This window comes from Hyperoodon ampullatus, assembly GCF_949752795.1.
Source record: "Hyperoodon ampullatus genome assembly, chromosome: 7".
In the NCBI taxonomy this organism is placed as follows: Eukaryota; Metazoa; Chordata; class Mammalia; order Artiodactyla; family Ziphiidae; genus Hyperoodon; species Hyperoodon ampullatus.
This window is the reverse complement of record NC_136920.1, coordinates 65,737,618-65,757,809: the sequence shown is the minus strand read 5'-3', so window position 1 is coordinate 65,757,809 and position 20,192 is coordinate 65,737,618. Positions and strand designations below refer to the sequence as shown.

The 20,192-nt window shown below is 54.7% G+C and overlaps 1 protein-coding gene across 1 annotated transcript in view; it reads right to left on the bottom strand.

The window, feature by feature from the left end:
- The window catches only part of AMPD3 (adenosine monophosphate deaminase 3), a gene marked incomplete at its 3' end in the record, with an annotated part of 30,468 nt that overhangs the window by 4,006 nt on the left and 6,270 nt on the right, over positions 1 to 20,192 (bottom strand). The window contains exons 2-11 of the mRNA XM_079709029.1: positions 19,907 to 20,111; positions 16,505 to 16,667; positions 14,058 to 14,277; positions 12,064 to 12,193; positions 7,719 to 7,913; positions 5,779 to 5,910; positions 5,066 to 5,229; positions 4,225 to 4,351; positions 1,408 to 1,571; positions 259 to 379 (exon numbers count right to left, since the gene is read on the bottom strand). Coding sequence (XP_079565155.1) covers positions 259 to 379; positions 1,408 to 1,571; positions 4,225 to 4,351; positions 5,066 to 5,229; positions 5,779 to 5,910; positions 7,719 to 7,913; positions 12,064 to 12,193; positions 14,058 to 14,277; positions 16,505 to 16,667; positions 19,907 to 20,111 — 1,621 coding nt within the window. The remainder of the gene's footprint in view (positions 1 to 258; positions 380 to 1,407; positions 1,572 to 4,224; positions 4,352 to 5,065; positions 5,230 to 5,778; positions 5,911 to 7,718; positions 7,914 to 12,063; positions 12,194 to 14,057; positions 14,278 to 16,504; positions 16,668 to 19,906; positions 20,112 to 20,192) is intronic.

Sequence of the window (20,192 nt, the reverse complement as noted above, 5' to 3'; positions counted from 1 at the left end):
ATTAAAGTAATAGCAATAAGGACTTTTTTCCATTTCTCCATTTGTTTTGAAAATCTAAATTGTGATGTATTTGGCTATGTTTTTTCATAATTAAATATGAAGCCAAGAGACTACAGACGGCACAGCCCAGAAAAAGGCCTGGCCTTCCTGCCTCACTGGCCAGAGCCTCCCAGGGCGCAGGCAGGTCCCACTCCTCCCCAGGGCAGCCCCGGGCGGGACTGTCACTGCAGGGCAGCCATCTGTCAGGGGCCCGGTTACCTTCTTGAGGAGCAGCCCGTGGGAAATGTTGTCGGCAGTCAGGAAAGCAGATACCAAGTGAGTGATGGAGCCAGACTCCCCGCAGTGAGGCCGGAACAGGAACGTGCTCAGGCCCCGTTCCCTGCAGACATGAGGCTTGTGGTGAGAAAGAACCCCTGGTCCACCTGCCCCGGGGCCCACGGGCCTGCACTGCTAGCTCAGGGCCCACTCCAGGGGAGACAGTCCCCCATGGCAGGGTCCGCACAGCTGAGGCAGGGCACCCTGGAAACAACCTCTCCCCAGGTGCTGAGGCCCAGGCCCAGAGCTCCTCAGAACCAAGAGACATCATCTCTGGGAACAGAGAGGGCCTAGTCCTCCATCCTCTCCTCCCCTTCCCCAGGGCCTGGTAGCCCAGATTCATAGACCTTCAGAGCAGGAAAGCCCACAAGAAACTGTGGAGTCCAGCCTCTTTGTTATAAAAAGGGGGTAAACCCAGATGTCAGAAGCCACTGAGCAGGGCAACAGCAGAGCTAGAACTAGAGCCCCTGCCTCAGAGAGCTCAGCCCAGGACTCCAACCCTGGCCGTCTCCTTTCAATCATGGTCCCACTCAAAACTTCCACACCCACAAACTAGCGCTGGCTGAGGCTGAGCTCTGAGGCCCCATGGCCCAGCAGGGGTGGGAGGACGCTAGACGTGTAGGGAGGGACTGGCTCAGCATCCTGCCTCGTGGGCCTCACCTCCGTGTGTGTGCTGTGGGGAGCCTGGGCGTGAGACCACTGGATGGAAGCTCTGTGAGCGCGTGGATGCAATCTGTTCTGTTCCCTATTATGTGTCCCGTGCCCAGGACGGTGCCTTCACATGGCAGGTGCTGTGATTCGCTGAATGGATAGACGCACGTGTGAACACCATTGGTGTGGAGGTTAGTGAACGTGTGTCAACAGGTCCTGTGTCTCTATCATATCAGGGACAGATGTGCACACATGTAGGTGTTGGTGAGTGTGTGTATGGACGTGTGTCCAGGCATGGGGTCTGGCTGCCTTGTATGTGTGATCGTATCTGTTGCAGCAGGCACGCCTGCATGTGTGTGTAGCCCTGTGGGTACGTGCCCTGTGGGGTGGGCTCAGGAGCATCCCCTGGTTTGAGGTGTGCACAGGGGCCAGCTCACCCACCTGCGGAGGTTGTTGAGCACCATGATGTTGGCATACATGTAGTACAGGTAGTAGCTGTAGGGCGGGTTCTGCTCGCTGGTCCAGACGTCTGGGCTGGGGCTCTTGTATGAGAACATGTGATCGCTGTGCTTGGACTCATCATCCACGCTGTCAAACCCCGTCACCTGGACAGGAGGAGGGGTCCTGCGTCAAGCCAGGGCAGACGAGCTGCCAAAGGCCTTAGTATATGTGCAGCTGAAGTGAGCCTGCTAAAGGCGTTGGAGCCCAGGCCTCTCAGGTGTGAAACCTCAGCTGGGGACCCCATGGCCTGCCTAAGCCACATTCTTCCCAGGGATAGGGAGTGGGCACAGCGCCCCAGTCTGTCCCTCCGGGGCTTCCAGAGGTACCCCAGAAGTCAGTCTGGAGAGCGCCAAGCCCCTGTGTGGTGGCAACAGTGAAGGGAAACTCAGGCCAGGCCAGGTGAATGGTGAGGCAGCTATATTCACCTCCCATCCTTCGGCTGTGCCATCAGCAGCGGTGACAACAGCTGTGAGGGGGAAGGGGACAGGCATTTCCCCTGCACCTGCTGTATGTCAGGCCCTGCTTGAAGCACCTACCACACATCAGCTAACTTAATACTCAAGTGACCCTGTGAGGGAGGGCTTGGCTGACAGCAAAGCAGGGCCAGTTAAGGAGCTTCCCCATGTGAGACAACCAGCTCTGAGCCTAAATGGGCTCAGGGTCTGCACTGTTTGGGGCTGTAGGTGGAGGATGCCCTAGAGTGGCCATGATGTCCCAGGTGTGGCCAGCTGGGATGCCTCTCAAACAGGCCAAGGTGTGCGCCATCCAAGAGGGCCCCTTGGCAGGCTGAGTCATGGCTCTTGGGGACTGCCCCCCGAGCAGGGTCAGAGCAGCCCAGGAGATGCCCATCCTCCCACTGCACTTACACCTCAGCTGGGGCCCACACGACGCCTCCAGGGCCCCACCCAAGTCACAGGCTTCCCGTCACCTGCTCCCAGAGGTCTGGCCCTGACGGAGGATGTACCTGCGAAGACCCAGCTCTCAGCCTGCATGCAGGGCAGTTTTGCTCCTGTCACTCAGCCACAGCTCTGCTTTGGGAAGGGGCCCCTGAAGGACCGGCTGAGTCGCCTGTTCCGAAATGGCAGTAGGGGCCCAGAGGAGCAAGCGACCACCAGGGTCTTGGCAGAATCTTCCCTGTCACGGTCATTATGTGTCAAAGGAAATGACAGGGTCCCACTGCAGCTCTCAGCACAGCCTGGACAGGTCTGGGTGCCGGGGCGGACCTTGAGTTCCACTCTGCTCTGTGCTCACTAGCTCCATGCTGCACCTGAACTCTGGGGGCCCAGCACGGGGGCTCAGCCCCTCTCCTGGGCTCTGCTAATGCAGGGCCCCAAACTGGGCCTCCCATAGCCTCAAGCACAAAACATGTCCAAACCCCAACTCCTCCTCCCCAAGCCTGCTGTCCCCCCATAGTTGGCAGTGTACCCTGAAAGGCACACCATTGGCTCCCCAACAAAGCCAGGCGCCGGGAGGCCCCCCATGACTCTTTCCCCTTGCTCACCTTCAGGGTGTGCCCAGGACCCATCCATTCTCCACCTGTGCCCACCGCGCCGCCCAGGGGCCCCACCCACTGTCTGTATACGCCTCACTTTCCTTAATGTGGGGATGACAACACCTGGGCCAGGGCCCTGGGTACGAATTCCACTTCTGCCCCTTTTTAGCTCTGTGATCTCTCAGTTGTCATTTCCTCACGTGTAAATCGGAGCTAGTAGCTTCACAGGACGGTTGTGAGGATAAAGTGAGGTAATCCACAGTGTCTAACACACAGCAACACATAATCATGCTGCTTACTATTAACACCTACAAAATGATGTCAAGGGGGGCAGTCGTGAGGCTGAAGCAAGATCACGTCATGGCGTGCATCACCGGAGCAGGGAGCGAATAATCAGTGTGAGCTGCGACTGCTGGTTCAAGCCCCCCGCACGTCGCCATTGCTGGAGCAGGCCCGACTCTCACCTTGCCCCCTTGCCCCCCACCTGCAGCTCCTTCTGTTCCAGGCCTTTCTTCACACAACAGCCTGCATGGTGTTTGTCTAAGACATAAATTCAGTGCCGTCCCTCAGCCCCGTCACTTTCCTGGCAACCCCCCAACTCCCCCAACCCCTACTACACACACACACACACACACACTCACACTCACTCAGTCACCCCTCCCTCCCCCACCCCCAGCCCTCTGGTATCTTCCCCACCTCCCTCACTGTCGGAAACCATCCCCATAAACTCTACCAGGCACTGAACTTGCTTCTCACCACCTGCAGCCAACTCTATTCTGGGCACCCAGGGGGCGGGACCAGCTCCTGCCCCCCTGATGCCCTTTCTGGTTAAGTCTCTCTTCCACCCTTCTCACCCTCTCCCACAACTAACCAGATAAATATATTTTGTGGGGCTTGTGTACTTAACCAAACATGGTGGGAGGACCATTGGTTTCTAAGCAAAAGCAGGAGCCTGAAATGTCTGCATTTGTAACAACCTGAGGCTACAGCTGGGACAGAGGCCAGTCCTTCCAGCCCCACCTGGTCAGGAACTAACTCCTCAGTCTTTCTGCCTCATGGCTGCCTTCCCAGCACCCCACCCATGCCCGCAGGGCTGCCCCAGAGGAGCAAGCTCATTATTCTAGAAATTCAACTTCGTGGGCTGGCCACCTCATGCCTGGGGCACACCAGTGACAGGATCTTAGAAGGGAAGGCTGACCCAATCCCCCGGAATCCTCTCGTCCCTCCCTCACTGGGCACATTGCCTGGGTGCCACCCACACTTACATATCTGAGGAAGAGGTGAAGCTCTCGGTGATCTTGAGGATTAATGGTGGCCTCAAAAAGGGGCAGGAAGATGTTCTCCAGCATCTTCCCAAAGCTTGGCAGCAGCTTCTTTGACCTAAATATGTCACTGGGGGAAAGCGGAGACTTGCTGATTAAGGTGGACCCAACAGCCCCCTTAGCCCATCAGAGACAAGCCCCCCTGGTCCCTTCCCTCAGGCAGCACAGATCCCCATTTAAGCACCCAGGGTAGATTCAGAGGTAGGGCTCCAATACAGATCCTCCCCTCCTCGCCAAGTTCTGCAGCACTAGGCATTGGTGGCACACTCAACGCCTACCCATACCCATCAGAGAGCTTTCTCCAGCTAGAGGCCAAGCTGGGAGCGGGGCGCTGGGATTCAGGCTGATCCAACTCGCTCCCCTCAGCTCAGTTCCCCTACGTGTCCCAGGCCCATCAAGGGGCCACATTGGCCAGACTGGAGAGGACAGTGGTGGTCTGAGTCATATCCAGGGAGAGGGCCAGCAGTGTAGGCCCCCATCAGGTCATTCAGACCCTGGGCCTCACCCAAAAGGATAGCCCATCCTCAAACCGCAGCGACAAGAAGATGGGCAGTAGCTAGTTCCCACCAGGCCTCTGCACATGTATGTTCTTCAAAGAACAGAGTTGAAGTGTCACAGGGAGGTCTTTGCCAACCACCCCGCCCTGTAGGAAAATCCCTGGGGCAGAGAGGCCTAGGCTGGCACTGGAACAGCCCCTATCCCTCAGTAACACAGACTCAGCAGCTCCTGTGGGACAGGTTGGTGACCCCAGAGGACACAGGTAGACAGCAGCCGCCTCACTTACTAGATCCGGGGCACCTGGATGATCCAGCGCATGTTGGGCGAGTAGACCTTGTGCTGGATGAACCAGCGGGCCAGGTTGTGCCACTCCTCAGGACTGCAGCCGTAGATGGAGAGCCGTGGCTCTGAGTACTGGTACTTGCTCTCCTCCAACTCCTGGGCCACCTCCTGGCACCAAGAAGAGCTCAGGTCAGCCCAGAGCACCCCAGCTGCTAGATCCTGCAGCTCCCTCAGCCACCTGCTCCTGGGCTCAGAAGGCCTGATGTAAATCCCCTTGCTGCCACGTCAGCACTAACTCCACCTTCCTAGGGAAGAAGGCCTTGGACAGCAGGCCTTGGACCTGCACAGTCACACACATGACCAGGCCAGACAGCAGAAGCATCTCCAAATGGGGCTAACCTATACCCAGTGCAGGCTGCAAACACACAGAGCAGCAAGCCTGGATGCTGAGAGTTGGGCCAGCGGTGGACACCCTCCCCCTCCTCTTGCCTGCAGTCAGCACAGTCCACACACAGCACAGCCTGCGCACTCGGGAGTCAGCGGCCAGGGCCACAGCACTTGGCACCCAGGCACCTGCACCTCGCCTAAGCTGGATGGTGGATGGACGGGGATTCACGAAGGGGAAGAGGATAGGAGGCCCTGCGGGGCCCCCACCCCATGAAGGCAGATGCTGTCATGAATCCAAGGAGGGCTTGGAGAGGTCCAGGGCTCACCCACCTTGACCATCCGAGCAAAGTACTCTCCTCCCAGGTAGTTTTCAGTTTTCAAATACAGGTCTCGGAGCTCACTGGCCCCCACAGGGTTGTATTTGGAGTTGAACTTGTCAAAGCGGTGGAACGTCTGCCGGCCCTGGAGAGAAGAGACACCAGCCAGATCACCATGCTGTTCTGCAGCCACCACACACATGACCCCTCCAGGCCTTTACAAGGTGGCCTCTGTGAGCCACACTGAAAGATACCTTCTGTGTCAGTTCTTGAATGAAAACTTGCAAAGTCCCAGGGCCAGGATCATGCATCCTTACTCAGCCAGCACTGGAGTCCTTTTGTGAGGCCCTCTGTAAAGGAGGATCAAGGGCCTCAGGCCTCCAGGAGCAGGACTGGCTGAGTGAGCCGAAAATACTGAACCATCAGTAATAACGTGTGTCCTATTACTGTTTAGGCTTCATAAGGCATTTTCTCCACATTGCCCCATTCAGTGTCTGGTTTAAGATTTTTTTATTGTGGTGAAATGTACATAACACAAAATTTACCTTCTTAACCATTTTTAAGTATACAGTTCAGTGGTATAAAATACATTCACGTTGCCATGCAACTATCACCACCATCCATCCCCATAACTCTTTTCATCTTGTAAAACTGAAACTCTGTACCCACTAAACAATAGCTCCCCCAGACCCTGGTAACCACCATTCTCCTTTCTGTCTCTATGCGTTTGCCTATTCTAGATGCCTCATACAAGTGGAATCATACAGTATTTGTCCTTTTGTGTCTGGCTTCTTTGACTTATCATAATGTTTTCAAGGTTCATCCATGGATGTAGCAGATATCAGTACTTTATTCCTTTTTAGGACTGAATAATATTCCAGTGTGTGTGTGCATTTTATTTATCCATTCATCTGTTGATGGACACTTGGTTTGCTTCCACTTTTTGGCCACTGTGAATAATGCTGCTATATAAGCATTAATGTGCAAGTAACAGTTTTAGTCCCTGCTTTCAATTCTTTTGGGTACATACCTAGGAGTGGAATGGCTGGAATATATGGTAATTCTATATTTAACTTTCTGAGGAACTGCCATACTGTTTTCTATAGCAGCTGCAACATCAGTTAGTATTTTAATAACTTTGTAATGTCAGTAAGGCACGTGGCAGTCACCATTTTATAAGCAAGGAAATAAAAGCTTAAGTGAGTTGCTTAAGGGCACACAACTCCTAAGTGGAATTAGAACAGGGACCTATCTGACCAAGTCACACACTCTCTTCCCCTGTCCCAGGGCTGCTCCCAGCCCTGTTACTCTCTGAGGACAAACTACCTCTCACAGTCCCCATGAGACAGGCTGGGACCTGGGACTCCTTGCTGCAGTGCTACAGTACTTGCACCTGGACAAACGTCTCCTCAAGCAGCAAAATGCAAAGAAACTATATGGGACTAAAAATAACCGTGTGCATGCACAGTTGGGGCAAATTATGGACAAAAGATACAAAGAGACCAAAAAACCTAACTGCCACTTCTGAAGAGCCTGGAGCAAAAACAGGGTGTTGGAAGCAAAAGCAAGGTACTGAGCGTGCCCCCTGCACTCAACACCACCAGAGGGGTGGGCAAACCACCTAAGCCACCACTCCCGGCTGACCCCGGGACCCCATATAAGGTACAAGCTCACGCCCCGCTCAGGGAGCGAGCACGCAAGGGAACCTGTTTGTTCTCGCTCCCCCCTGCTGCAGCAGGGTCCCCAATAAAGCCTTGCCTAAATTTCTTGTCTAGCCTCCAGTCAATTTCTATTGATCGGAAAGGCCAAGAACCCTGTTCCGTATCACCCACAGCTAGAAGAGAAAGAGATGCCTACACGGCCAGCCTCTCTCCAAGCCCAATCCTGGCTCCTTTCCAGGGGGCTGAGCCCCCCGCCAGGACTGCACGAGGCCCTGCGGCCGAGCCCACTCACCGCATGGACATCCAGCGAGTCCACAGTGAGGTCATATGCGTCCATGTGCAGGCTGTCAAACACCTGCCGCAGGGTGATCTTCCGGCCCCTCTTCTCGGCAACTGTCCTGTCGGGCTCCGTCTGGTATGTATGCTTGATGAAGCGCAGCAGGTGCTTCTGGTTCATGCAGGCAGCCGCGTGGATGTGCGTGTCCACCTGCAACACAGTGGCCCCCAGCATGTGAGCTGGGCCACCTCTCCCGGCAACAAGAGCCAGGACATCCAGGCTTCGGTGTGGAGCGCAGAGCCTCAGCACCTGCACTGACGCCAGATCCCCCGCCCCATTTCTTCTGTAGACTTTGGAACTGGTCTTCCTCCATCTAGCCTTGCTGCCCAATCCCCCTCCTTACAGCATCAAGAGATCTTTTTTAAATGTAGGTCAGATCCAGCCACTATCCCTGTTAACAAATCATCAGTGCCCCCCAAGTGTTCAAGATAAAGCCTAAGCTCCTTAGCCTGAGATTCAAGGCTTACGTCAAGCCTTAAGTCTCACCTTGCCACTGCCCTGCTCTCTGCTCCAGCCAGGACACCCCACTTACAGGTGCCCGAGGTGCCATGCTATTCCACACCGCGTGTCCTCAGCCTGGCATGCCTTCCCTCCTCCCCACCGATCCATCCACCAGGAAATTCCCCACGACTTCCTCCACGTGGCAGCCTGTCCTGATCCCCCAAGCACAACGGATCATTGTTTCCCTTGCCCAACCTGGGACTCTAGCACAGACATTCCCGTCACTGTTTATGTCCTCCAATCTGATCTAATAATTTTCTGTCTACTTCATTACTAGACTGGGAGCTCAGTCCTCAAGGACAGGGACCATGTTTGATGCATCTAAGCCTCCAGCACCTACCCCAGAGCCTGGTATGATGTTGAATCAATGGATGGATGAATGGGCCAATGAACAGGTGTGGGAGGTTCCAATAGTTTCGATGATATCCGCAACCTCACAGAAACCTGAGGACCCACCTAATGCCCCACAAAATCCCACACTTGCCATTGACCTCTCTGGAACCCTCAGAGCATTCCCCTCAGCCACTAGCCCTAAAGCAACGGAGCCCTGGCTAAGCTGAGGGATGGCCTGAAGTCACAGTGAACATCCTGACCCCCTTCCATGAGCCCAAGGGGCCTGAGGGAGGTTCCCCCAGGAGGGTGGCAGCAGCCTCACTGACCAGCGTGCTGCCAGCTGCCAGCCCACACTCTGCAGTCCCTGCTGCAGCCGACTGGGCACTCTGCCAGGGCTGGGGTGAGGAGGCGGCTGACCTCAGGCCAAAGAATGCTGTCCACAGCTGGCCAGGCATCTCCAAGTCATGCCAAACCAGACATCCGATCCATTGAACCTCTGTGAGCTTTTTAATCAGCCAGCCCATATCACTGACCAACGTCACTCACTCACCAGGGCCCTTCCTGCCCTTAATCCTGCCACTCCTACCAGAAAGACAGACCACTAGGCATCAGAGAAAGGAAGCACCAAAAGTGAAAACGTCATCCACAGTGCAGTACACGGGCTCAGGCACAACACGGGTGGGCTGGGCTCATGTGGGACACACAAGCAGAGGTCAGCCGGAGTTATCTCATCTGGACACAGCTGGGCTCAACTACCTCAGCATGACTTAGCACATTCTGGGCTTTCTTGCTGTCCTCTAGCATACGAATGACACACTGCAGGGGGTGCAGCCTGTCCTCATCCCCAGGAATCACTAGATGAGGGAGGAAAACAACTGGATAATCCAGGAAGCATCTGATCCAAACTTCAGAATTACCAAGGTGATTATTTTAGGAACAAGTAAAAGAGCCTGTCGTTGGAGGTCAGCATTTTCAATTCACCAGAAGATCCAAGAGCATTCCTTGCTTTCATCTAAGATCTGGGTCTAAACAAACAGTAGAGTTTCTAAACAGGGCTGGCCAATACCTGGCCCCTAAGCTGACTATTTCCGCACCCATGGCAAACATAAGTAACCAATTACAGCACTCTTCGCTAAGTTTCGGGAGTAGCCTCAGGTAGCCACTCCCAGTTGGTCAAGTTTGGCACAGAAGATGAAACCTATCTGCTATCCCCGATATGACACTTAAACCGAAGTGGGTAAGGCCTAATCTTACCCAGCTCCCAAGCAGCGAACACATTCAGCCCCTCATTATCAGCTCTGAGCAGAAAACAGTCATCTCAGTTACACAGTCCTGCTGGTTTGGCCTCATGGGGCCATAACCCATGACCTGATGTGATGTTGCAGGCAATTTCACAAGTACCACCCACACTGACCCACAGCCAGGCACAGCTCCTGCCTCAGAGCAGGACCCTGGCCTGCCCCCATGACACTGACAGCCACTTGGAAGTATGGAGGCCACCTCCCAGCCCATCCTGAACTTCAGAAAGTCAGCTCTCCTCCCCTAGCACAGGCTTCCAGGGTAAGATGAAGCAGCCAGCACTCAGGAGGCAGGGAGGGGCAGGCACAGCCTGACCTGGACCTGCGTTTATGGATAGCTGTGGTGCCAGAGAACAGCCCACTGTGTCAGAGCACGGAGCTCAAGGCCATCTCTGTCCAGAGAGCACATGAACCCCCAGACTGACAGGGAACGCGAGGATGGGCTCTGGTATGTAACCACAGCCCCTTCGCCCTCTGCCCCCTAGGACTCTCGCCCTCATGGTGGCCAGAGAGTGCAAACACCCACTGGGGCCCCGCCTTAGAAGCAGACAGTGTTGGAGCCAGTGCGGTCGGGTGCAGGCAGCAGGAAGCAGTCAGGCCCAGAGCGTGCACGTGGGCAGAGGGCAGGGCTGCGCAGGGCTGGGCAAGGAGTTTTCTTGGACACCCATCTGGGCGTTGTAGGGTTCCTTCGGGCAGGGCAGAGAGGAGCTGACCTAATGACTGAGGCACCCAGCTGTCTGAACACCTGAGGATCACAGAGAAGAAACAGATGGTGCTTGAAGGTGAATATGCCATGGAGGTGGTGTCTAACACACATCCTTGCACCTCTGCCTGGAAATCCCCGAGACTCTTCCATGAGCCTCAGAGCCCAGGAGCAGAAGCCTAACTTGCACTCTGAAGGCTCTCGATCCCATCCAAGTGGGATGCGGCTTAGCAGAGGTGATCTCGGGGCCTCGCTGGAGAAGGCCATCCATGTAGTACTGATGAGAGCTCCCAGGCAGGGGGTCAGGGAGGCCTGAGCTAGGCTCCCCAGAGGAGACACAACCTCCTCTGGCCTACCCTCCCTTGTCAAAGCTGACCCCAGGGAGGGGGTGGCACTGGGACAGAGGCTCCTGTGGCCACGACAACGCTGCTGTGACTCAGTTCAGATGTGGCCACCCCTTCTCCAGGCATAGCCTTACCCCACCCTTCTCCCGGAGCTTCTGTCCCAGAGCAGCGCCACACCACCGCCCGCCTCCCTACTGCCTCTGACAAACCCGTGGGCCCTTGAGTGATCCAGAACCTCACCCACACCTGCAGGTTCACTCCCCACAGCCCGCCACGAGCCTCTGCCCCCACCCCTGAGCTCCAGCCACACTGCACCCCTTGCAGCTGTGCCAGCACCCTCGCGCTCCCTCCTGTCTCAGGGCCGCTCTCCCCCTGCTGCTGCTTGTAGCCACAGCTCCCTCTACCTGCTGGGTCATCACTTCCACCCCCTGCCCTGCCCTCTGCCCGGCAAACTCCTACTCAAAGTCAGCTCAATCCTGGCCTCTCCCTGAAAGACACCCTAGTCACATACCTATCACACTAACAGTAACAGGCTGGGAACTGCTTGTGGACAGGAAGTGACTCTCATTAGGCGTCAAAGGCCCCACGCTTGGCACTGATCCCATGCTCGCTGTATATTTGTCACACGGAATAAAATGGCAAAGCGGAAGGCCATGATCATTTAACCTGCACGTCGGCCCCGACTGCGGCCCCTGCAGGCTGCGGGCCCTGAGCTCTCCACTCTAGGGGAAGTCCAGAGAGGGGAGCACATCGGATGCTCTTCCTTAAATACGCCCCATCCAGAAGGAAGCAGGGCCACAAACTCCCAAGTCCAAAGAGGTCTTAATAGCCTTTCTCGATCCATGATAAATTTAATACATTCTCTACTGTAAACGTAGGCTGCTCTCCACTCATAACCAATTAATAGGCCATGCCCTATTTCTCAAGGAGAAGGGCACGTTGCAACAGATACACAACACGGACAAAGGTTTCCACCGTGTCATACCAAGTACCACCTGAGGCGTGGCCTGCTGCACGGAAGGCAACTGGCCAGTCTTCCCTCTGTACATAGGAAGGCTATGCGGGGGGCCGAGCCCGGACAGGCTAGGGCCCCGGCTCTGGACACCGGCCGGCTCACGCACCTTCCTCACGTTATAGAAGTCTCGGTGAGGGTTGCTCTTCAACTCCTTGAACTCGGCCATTTCATTTAGCATCTCGTGAAGGCTGAACTTGGATTCCAGAAAGTTCAGTCGCCGGTGACAATACGTCTTCCTGCAGATTGGGAAGGGGGAGAAACCACAGTTGAGGAGAAGGCACAGCAAGCTCTCCAGTTTGGAGACCTCCAGTGTCTGCGGGGACCGACCCCTGGGCGGAAGGTCAGGACGGAGCAGGGAGGGACACGGAGGGGCCCGCTTCCTGCAGACCCAGCTGAAGTGTGGAACCACAGCCATGTGAGTCGATGGGGGCAGTAGAGAGCTGACTGCAACCTCACACGGGTTCCTTAACTTCTAGCCTTACAGGCTTAGGCAATTCATCCCAAGCTGCTGTCTCTCATGAACAGATATGGAGCCAGCAATGCCCAAGACTTGAAGCGAGGGTTAAACTGCCTTGTGTGTGTGAAGGGCCCGACTCAGCAGAGTGGACACTCAAGGAAGATCTCCCTCCTTCAGCCCTTCCGTCTTTCCTTCCTCCCATCTATCAGCCACCTTTCACTCCTTGAAAAGAGTTTCACCTCTGCCCAAAAGATTGATAATACAGTCAAACCCTAAGGCGTGACCTGCCCACCTTGGCTGCAGAGAACCACCCTGTGACCAAATGACATCCCCCAAACCCTGAGACCTGAAGACTTCTCAGTTCTGAGGCTTCAGGATGAGGGGAGGATATTCTGCATCATGGGCAGACTAGAAATGTAGGGGTGTTGTTACCAGGACAGAAATCTCTGCAAGAACTGATGTCCCCACCGGCTGGCAAAGGCCACTGTGGGTGGAAGCACTCACTATTCTCAGCCAACTGCCAGGTGCCTGTGTCCACAGCCATGTGGAACCTTCAACCACAAGCCAGGCCACTCTGCTTCCCTGTGGGCCCCAAACACACACAGCTCCTTTGGCACCCAGTCACTGAGACTTTTCCTAAAAAGCAACTGCCAGCCCTGCACCAGCACCATCATCTGTCAGCTGGATGAGCCCCAGAGCCAATTCCCAAGGCCATATCACCCAGTCCCTTCCCCAGTGGGACCCGCCCTGACAGCTTTCCGGGCAGGACAGCCACTGCTCACACACGTGGGGAGCAGTCCCATCCCCAAGGCTTCCCCTCAAAGCTCCTGCTCTCATTGGCTGAGGCAAGCTCCCGGGAGCTACCCTTTCCCCTCCCAGCTCTTACGTCTGCCCTCAGATCACCGAGGACCAAGACCCACTCTGTCCATCCCTTCGGGGCCCACCCTCCCGCCTTGGACACTGGCATCACCCCATTCCCAGCGAACCCCAAAAGGCAGGGAAAGAGATAAGTCCCTCAGCCGTGACCAGCTTCCTCACCCTCCCCCGGACCCCCAGTCCTGGCTGGGTATTCACAGCACAGCCGCTCTCATAGGGACTCAGGGCCCGGGCAGGCTGAGCCTCCGCTGCTGATTCGCTGAAGTGCTCACCAAGAAGCGAGGGCCCAGGAAGACAGCTCCCTGCCAGGTCAGCTCGAGCCAAGCCTACAAGCAACACGGGGGTCGTGGCTAAGTTCCCAGGCTCCCTGCACTCTCCCCTCCAGAAACACAGAAAAACCAACAGAGGAAGCAACAGTCTTCATCACTCCCCCACCTACAGTAAGGCCCTAGGCTGGTAACTCTCTGAAAGGCTGCCGTCCTGCCTCGGGGGTGGGGAGTGACCACCCTTGTAAGGTGCACAGGTGGCCACCGGCAAGCAGATGCCCCACACCTGCGCGTGCAGAAGGGACAGGTAGTAGCAACTTTAAGAATATGCCAGCCTGTGAAGGAAGATTGTGGCAGAAACCCACAAAGCACTGGGGAAAGGGGAAACCACTCTCTTTCTGGGGTGGTTTAGCTGAGGGGAAGCCCAGAGCAAGAGGCCTCTCCCGGTCCCTTCCTACAGGACAGCACCCCTGCAAAGAGAGGCAGACTCGGGGGGCTTACGTGGGGCCATGGGTGATGAGAGCCAGGATGTGGCTCATGTCCACCGTGTAGGTCTCCAGGTCCGGGTAGGGCAGGCTGTGGGGCTCCTGGCGCTCCAGCATCTCTGTGTTGTCGTACACGTAGAGGATGCCCCCCTGCATGCGGACCAGGAAGCCCAGGTTTCGGGGAGCATCATCCAGGCAGTAAGGGTCTTCCTGGGGCAGTGGGGGAGGGTGGAAGTCTGCAAAACAGGATTGAGTGAAGGCCAAGTGCCCTTCACCTCAGGAGCTCACAGGGGCTCAAAAGTCACGTCCCCACCGAGGCGTGCCCCGGTTATCTGATCTAAAACCTAACCACTCCCACTGCCCCCGACATCTCATATCCCCTTCCCTGCTTTATCCTGTCTCCTCAGCACTTGCCACTCTGTAAAATAATTTCTCTTCTTTACCTTGGGTAGTATATGTTCATTTTGTTCACTGCTGTATCCCCATTCCCTAGAACGGGCCCTGGCACACGGCTGGCCCTTTACTGTTTTAACTGAAATGAGCTTCAGCCTCCTGGGTACTTCAGGGACACGAGGCTTATGAAAAAGGGCAGCTGTGTCTTCTCCTAATAAGAGAACAGAGAGAACCTGGCACTGCCCGGTGGGAATAACTGTCCCTGCCCTTCCACATCTTCCTGAGCCCAGGGAGGCTCAGGGGCTAGATGAAGAAGCCATCCCCTCCACAAATAAGCACAGAATAGAGAATGTCTCCCCCAGAGACAGAGCTGTCTGTCCCTACGGCTGTGGGCTGTTAGCCCCCAGGAGCCAGAAAATGCCTCTCGGCTATTTCCCAGCTACGACTTGGAGCAAACAACTTTACCTCCTGAACCTGTCTGCTCACCTGAGAATGACACCCTGCCTTAATGGGCTGTTGTGAGGGCTGCACTAGCAAGTAGAGGAAAATGCTTTGTAAACAGTAATACACCGTAGGGCATTATTCTCACTACTCTCATAGTGGGTTTTCCTGGCTCTCGATAAGCTCTGTTCTGGCCAAGCAACAGGTTATGCTGAGCAGCAGTAGAACTGGGGGCTTCAGCTCTGCACATCAGCCAACCCTGCACAGGGTCCAGCTGCCTGGCTGCCACCCCAGGCAGGAGGAAACCCTGGAATCTTCATCAATGGAAGGAAGGAAGGCGGAGTAGCTGCCTGGGCGTCCCCCATCCGTGCTCGGAACAGACTGCCCTAGAGCAGATGTGAGGCATCACAGGGGCTTCAGCAGCACGGGGGCGGGGAACTGATGCCCCCACACACACACACCAGGCACAGCCACAGGCCAGCTCAGGAGTCCCTGATGTGTGCCAGTGCCTGTGAGACACACGCAGTCCAAAGGCCTGGGGGGACCACTGCCTCCACGTCACCACGCTCACACCCGGGCCCCCGGGGACTCTGTTCTGTATAAAGTACACCTTCGACAGTCATTCCTGCCTGCCCTTGCCAACACTGGGGCGGGTGGGATCAACTTCCCTCAGACAGACAGGGAAACGGGTTTGGGAGGGCTGAGGCTTACCCAGGGCCCCAGGTAGTAACAGATGCCCAAAGTCGAGGTCTCAGAGCTTCAAGGAAAGCAAGGGACAGGAGACATCTTGGCACCAACTCCCCCCAGGGGCGTAGCCAGGGTCCTGGGTGCTGGCACAGACCACCAGGCCCTCATCCGATCCCCCACCACCAACTTTCAAGATCGAGGTTTCCTGTTGTCTTCATTCATATTAGTTAACTTACAGCCTCTACTGCTCCTGGGTCTTTCACAAGCCAAACAGACTCCACCAGAAACCATCCTGCCTTCTCTGACCCCTCCTTCCCCAAACTCCACAGCATCAATGTAACTCCTATTTACCAGTCACTCCCCAGATGCCAGAACTGCACTAACCACGTCACGGGCATTCTCTCGTTTCATCCTCACAACTGGCCCAAGGGATAGATATTATTAGTATTCCCATTTTACAGACTGAGAAACTGAGGTTTGGAGAAATACCTTCCTTGCCCAAGAAAGTGGCGGAGCTTAGATCGGAATGCAGGTGTGTTGGACTCCAGAGCCAACTTCCCTGCCCTGGGAACACACCCTCTCTACTTACCCACACGCCACCCACCTCACCACCAATTTGGCATTTACTGTCTGATTGTGTTTAAATATCCAGCATGAGACTGCCTGTCTCCCTAGAGGACTCCCAAGATCAGGGACTGTCTTTCCCCCCCTCCCCTACCTTGTCTCTCTCAGCTTACACAGCTCAACCAAGGGCAAGGCACACAGTGCACATGGAATCAATCCTTGGGGAAACCAGCAAAAAAATCAGTGCAGGAGAAGCCAATACCAGGGCTCTGCCCTTAAAACACCATCTGGGGGAAATACATCCAACCAGTAAAACCTCCTGGCCAACCCTCAGGCCATGCCCTGCTTGGAAGCCCACCTGCAGCCACAGCGCCATACCTGGGAGGCCCTCTTCCAGAGGTGCAGCGTCTGCCTGCCAGTGACCCAGGTACTGGGCTGTGGTGCGTGGGAAGCGGTGGTAGGCGAGCCGGGCATACTTCTCCCGGATCAGCAGGGCCTTGGCCAGGCTCTTGGCAGCCTGCTCATAGTCCTCCACGGTGATCTGCAGAAAAGGGTTCACACAGCAGGCCTGAGACCACTGACCTAGCAAGACCTGCCACAAGGTTGGCCCTTGACTGGCAGCAGGGAACTTGGGTTTGGGGAGCATTCCCACCACTGTGGGCCCAGGGGCTCCCTGTGCTTGAACGGTTTGTACAAATACCATGGTTAATGCCGGACATCCAAGTTCCTTCTGGGAGCCTGGAATTGAGGGATGTGCTCTGCAGACGTGCGGCCAGCCCCAGTGAAAACCTTGGCTGCTGAGTCTCTAATGAGCTTCCATGGTAGATGACACTTCACACATGCTGTCACAATTCAATGCTGAATGGATTAAGTGCGTTCTGGTGACTCCACTGGGCGGGGTTGCTAGGAAGCTTGCTGCTGGCCTCTTCCAGACTCTGCCCCATGTACCTCTTCCCTTTGCTGACTTTGCTCTGCAGCCTTTCCCTGTAATAAATCCTAGTTCTGAGTACAGCTCTGCGCCGAGTCCCAGGAGTCCTTCTGGCAAATCACTGAACCCAGCAGGGGTCTTGGGGTCCCCCAACACAGGAGGAGACTTGGGGCTGTTGGAGAGAGTCAGGTACCCCAGCCTGCACACCGCAGGGCAGCCTTAGTGTGGCTGATTAAACCACAAGCCAGCTGCTGCTGCCCCCGGCCCAAGAAGAGGCACAGCCTGGACCATACCCCTGATCAGGGTTAGCATCATCATTTTCAGTTGAGAAAATACATGGTTTCTTCGGAGGTAAAGCTAAAAACTTCTGTGTGCTCAGTCTGCTGCTCTGCCAACCCCAGGCTTCTGATTCATCTGGTAATCACCCCAGTTCACCCTGTCAACAAGCACTTGTGTGTTATGGGACAGACCCTTTTCGTAGATTTCATTTTGGTCCTCACTGCAACCCATTTTACAACTGGGGAAACAGAGACCCAGAGAGGATAAATCACAGGAAGTCACGAAGTCAAACTTCAGACCCTGATCTGATTGAGTCCCAAAGCCCAAGTATGCTCTGCTTTCCCAGAGCTGCCTCACACTCAGAGATAAATGAGATAAATTCCCACCTTCCAGTGGGCTTGTTAATCTTTGTCTGTTGGGAAGGACAGGTGTGGAAGAAATCTGAACGTGCTGGGGGAGACAGTCATTCATAAGAGGGGATGGATATGAGATGCAGCAGAGGGAGATACAAGAGGGAGCACAGAGCCGGAAGGCTGGGGCCTGGACCGTGACCCCTCTGGCTTTAGTAAAAAAAAATCATTTTTAGTTTTGAAATGTTGTAAACATACAGACAAGCACTGGAGATAATATGACAGACGCCCATGTATCTACCTTCCAGAGCTAACAATTTTAATATTTTTATTGTCGTTTCAGATGTCTTATATGTTTACATAAATAAATCATCTCAGATAAAAGCTAAAACTCTGCCCTCCTCCACCCACTCCATCCTCAGAGGAAGGAAGTTGGTATCTATCTTTCCCATGAACATTTTTATACTTTTACTTTTTTTTTTTTTTTCTTTCCTTGCTTCTTGTTAAGGAAGGAGCTTCTCCTTTCCTGACTCCAGGTGTCCCCATGAGGGGGTGTTAATTCCATTTTACACTTTCTGATGGCTTAGGAGAGCAGCAGGAATAGGTGAGCGGACAACACCGTAGACACAAATATGTCCCTGCCAACAATAAAGCCAAATACTCTGTCTGCAGGATTGAGGGACTCAGCAGGGCAAGGGGCTCAGGCCACAGCTGGAGGTATCAGAGACGTGCTCAGAGTCCCAGCGGACCAGCCAACCTGTAAGCACTTCAGGCCTCATGCCTGGCAGCTGACCCACTGGGGGCCAAGGCGACCTGCAGGGTCAGCCTGCCTCTCGTGGACTGGTGGCTCTCTGGGGACCACTCGCCAGTTCAAGGGCTCTATGCCCTACAATGTGCCAAGCAGGAGACTGATTGAAAGAAGCTAGTTAATGCACCAGGCCAACGTCCTCCCCCCCTTCAGCTGGCTGTCAGCCCCCCTCTAGTCTCCCCTTCCACTGTTCTGCCCACGTGCCAGAGGCTGGGTGGACACCACGGACTCCTGGTCAGGATGCTGTATCTCCAGACAAGGCCTGTGCTGTTTCCAATCCAACCAAAATTCCCATCCATAGAAAGGAATTTAAATAAAGTATGGTTCATCCACACAGTGGAATACTATGCACTTGTGAAAAAGAAATAACAAGGACGTTCTTGATGTATTGATATGGCATTATCCCCAAGATGTACTGTTACATGAAAAACCTAGGCTCAGTATAATGTATAGTAACTACCATTTGTGTAAAAATAAATAAATCAACTACACGGGCATAGTAAACTGTAGGTACACAGGCCATCTATGTGAGAACACACCAGCAACCAAAACCAAGGATTGCCTCTGAGGAGGGGAATCGGGTGGCTAGAGGACTGATATAATTTTTGTACCTTTTAAATTTTAAGCCATATGCAAGGATTTTCTATTGCTCAAAAAATAAATTTTTTTAAGCTAGAAGAAAATGTATAGAAGAGTAATAAGTCACTTTGCTTTCTCAGATACACTATATATGCTAAAACTACTGTTAAAAAAGACGAGAGAATAACAAGGCCAACCGAGGCACGGGTAGTAGGTTGAGGGCCAGGGAGATGGAACCAAACCTGGCACTAAGTGATATTTCTCTTCAGAAACAAGCAATAAAAATGCATCATCCAACCAGGTGAAAGTAGCACATTTTCAGTGACTGAGTTAACCGACTTGGTGCAAACCAAGCTTGTTCATTTTTTTGTCAAGACCTGCTCGTCCTGCTTGGCTGGTCTAGCCTGTATTTAAGGACATGAGTCCAAGCACAGAGGAGGAGCTGAATCAGCAATAACTGATTGCGCACAAACCAATCAACCCCAGGACTTAATCCATTCAACATCTGGGAACACTAAAGAGCCCAAGCTGGAACCGTCCCCAGTGGGCTACAGGGACAGAGAGCAGTGTTTCTGGGCCCAGAGCACATATGGAACCTACGGGCCACACGGTGTACCAACATGCAGCCCCTAGGCCCTCCTCACAGGGAGAGCAGCACCCTAGACACACACCTCACCTAGAACCTCCTTCTCTCCAGACTCCTGTGCCTCCTGCCTGCCACCTCCCAGACACCCACAGACCAGGCCAGGCTTCAGGGCTGGGCGGGACCCCACGGGACCCCAGCTTTGGCACAAGGCACATACAACACTCACACAGCCCCCGCAGAGACGCCTTACCCCAGCACAGTAGTCTCCACTGATGGTGACCCGCTGGAACTCGGGCATGGCATAGGGCATGGATGCGGGCTGCGGAGGGGCTCCGGGGAGCACAGGAGCTGCGGCAGACGTGGCTGGGCAGGCTGTCGGGAGGCCCTTCCAATCTTGCTGCGTCGGCATTTGCAGAGACAGGGACTGGGACCGAATCATCTTAAAACTTTTCTTTCTAAAAGTCGAGGACAAGGAAAAGTGAAAGAAAGCAGCAGCGAATTGGGGCAAGTGATGAAGAGTCTCTGTTCTGGACATG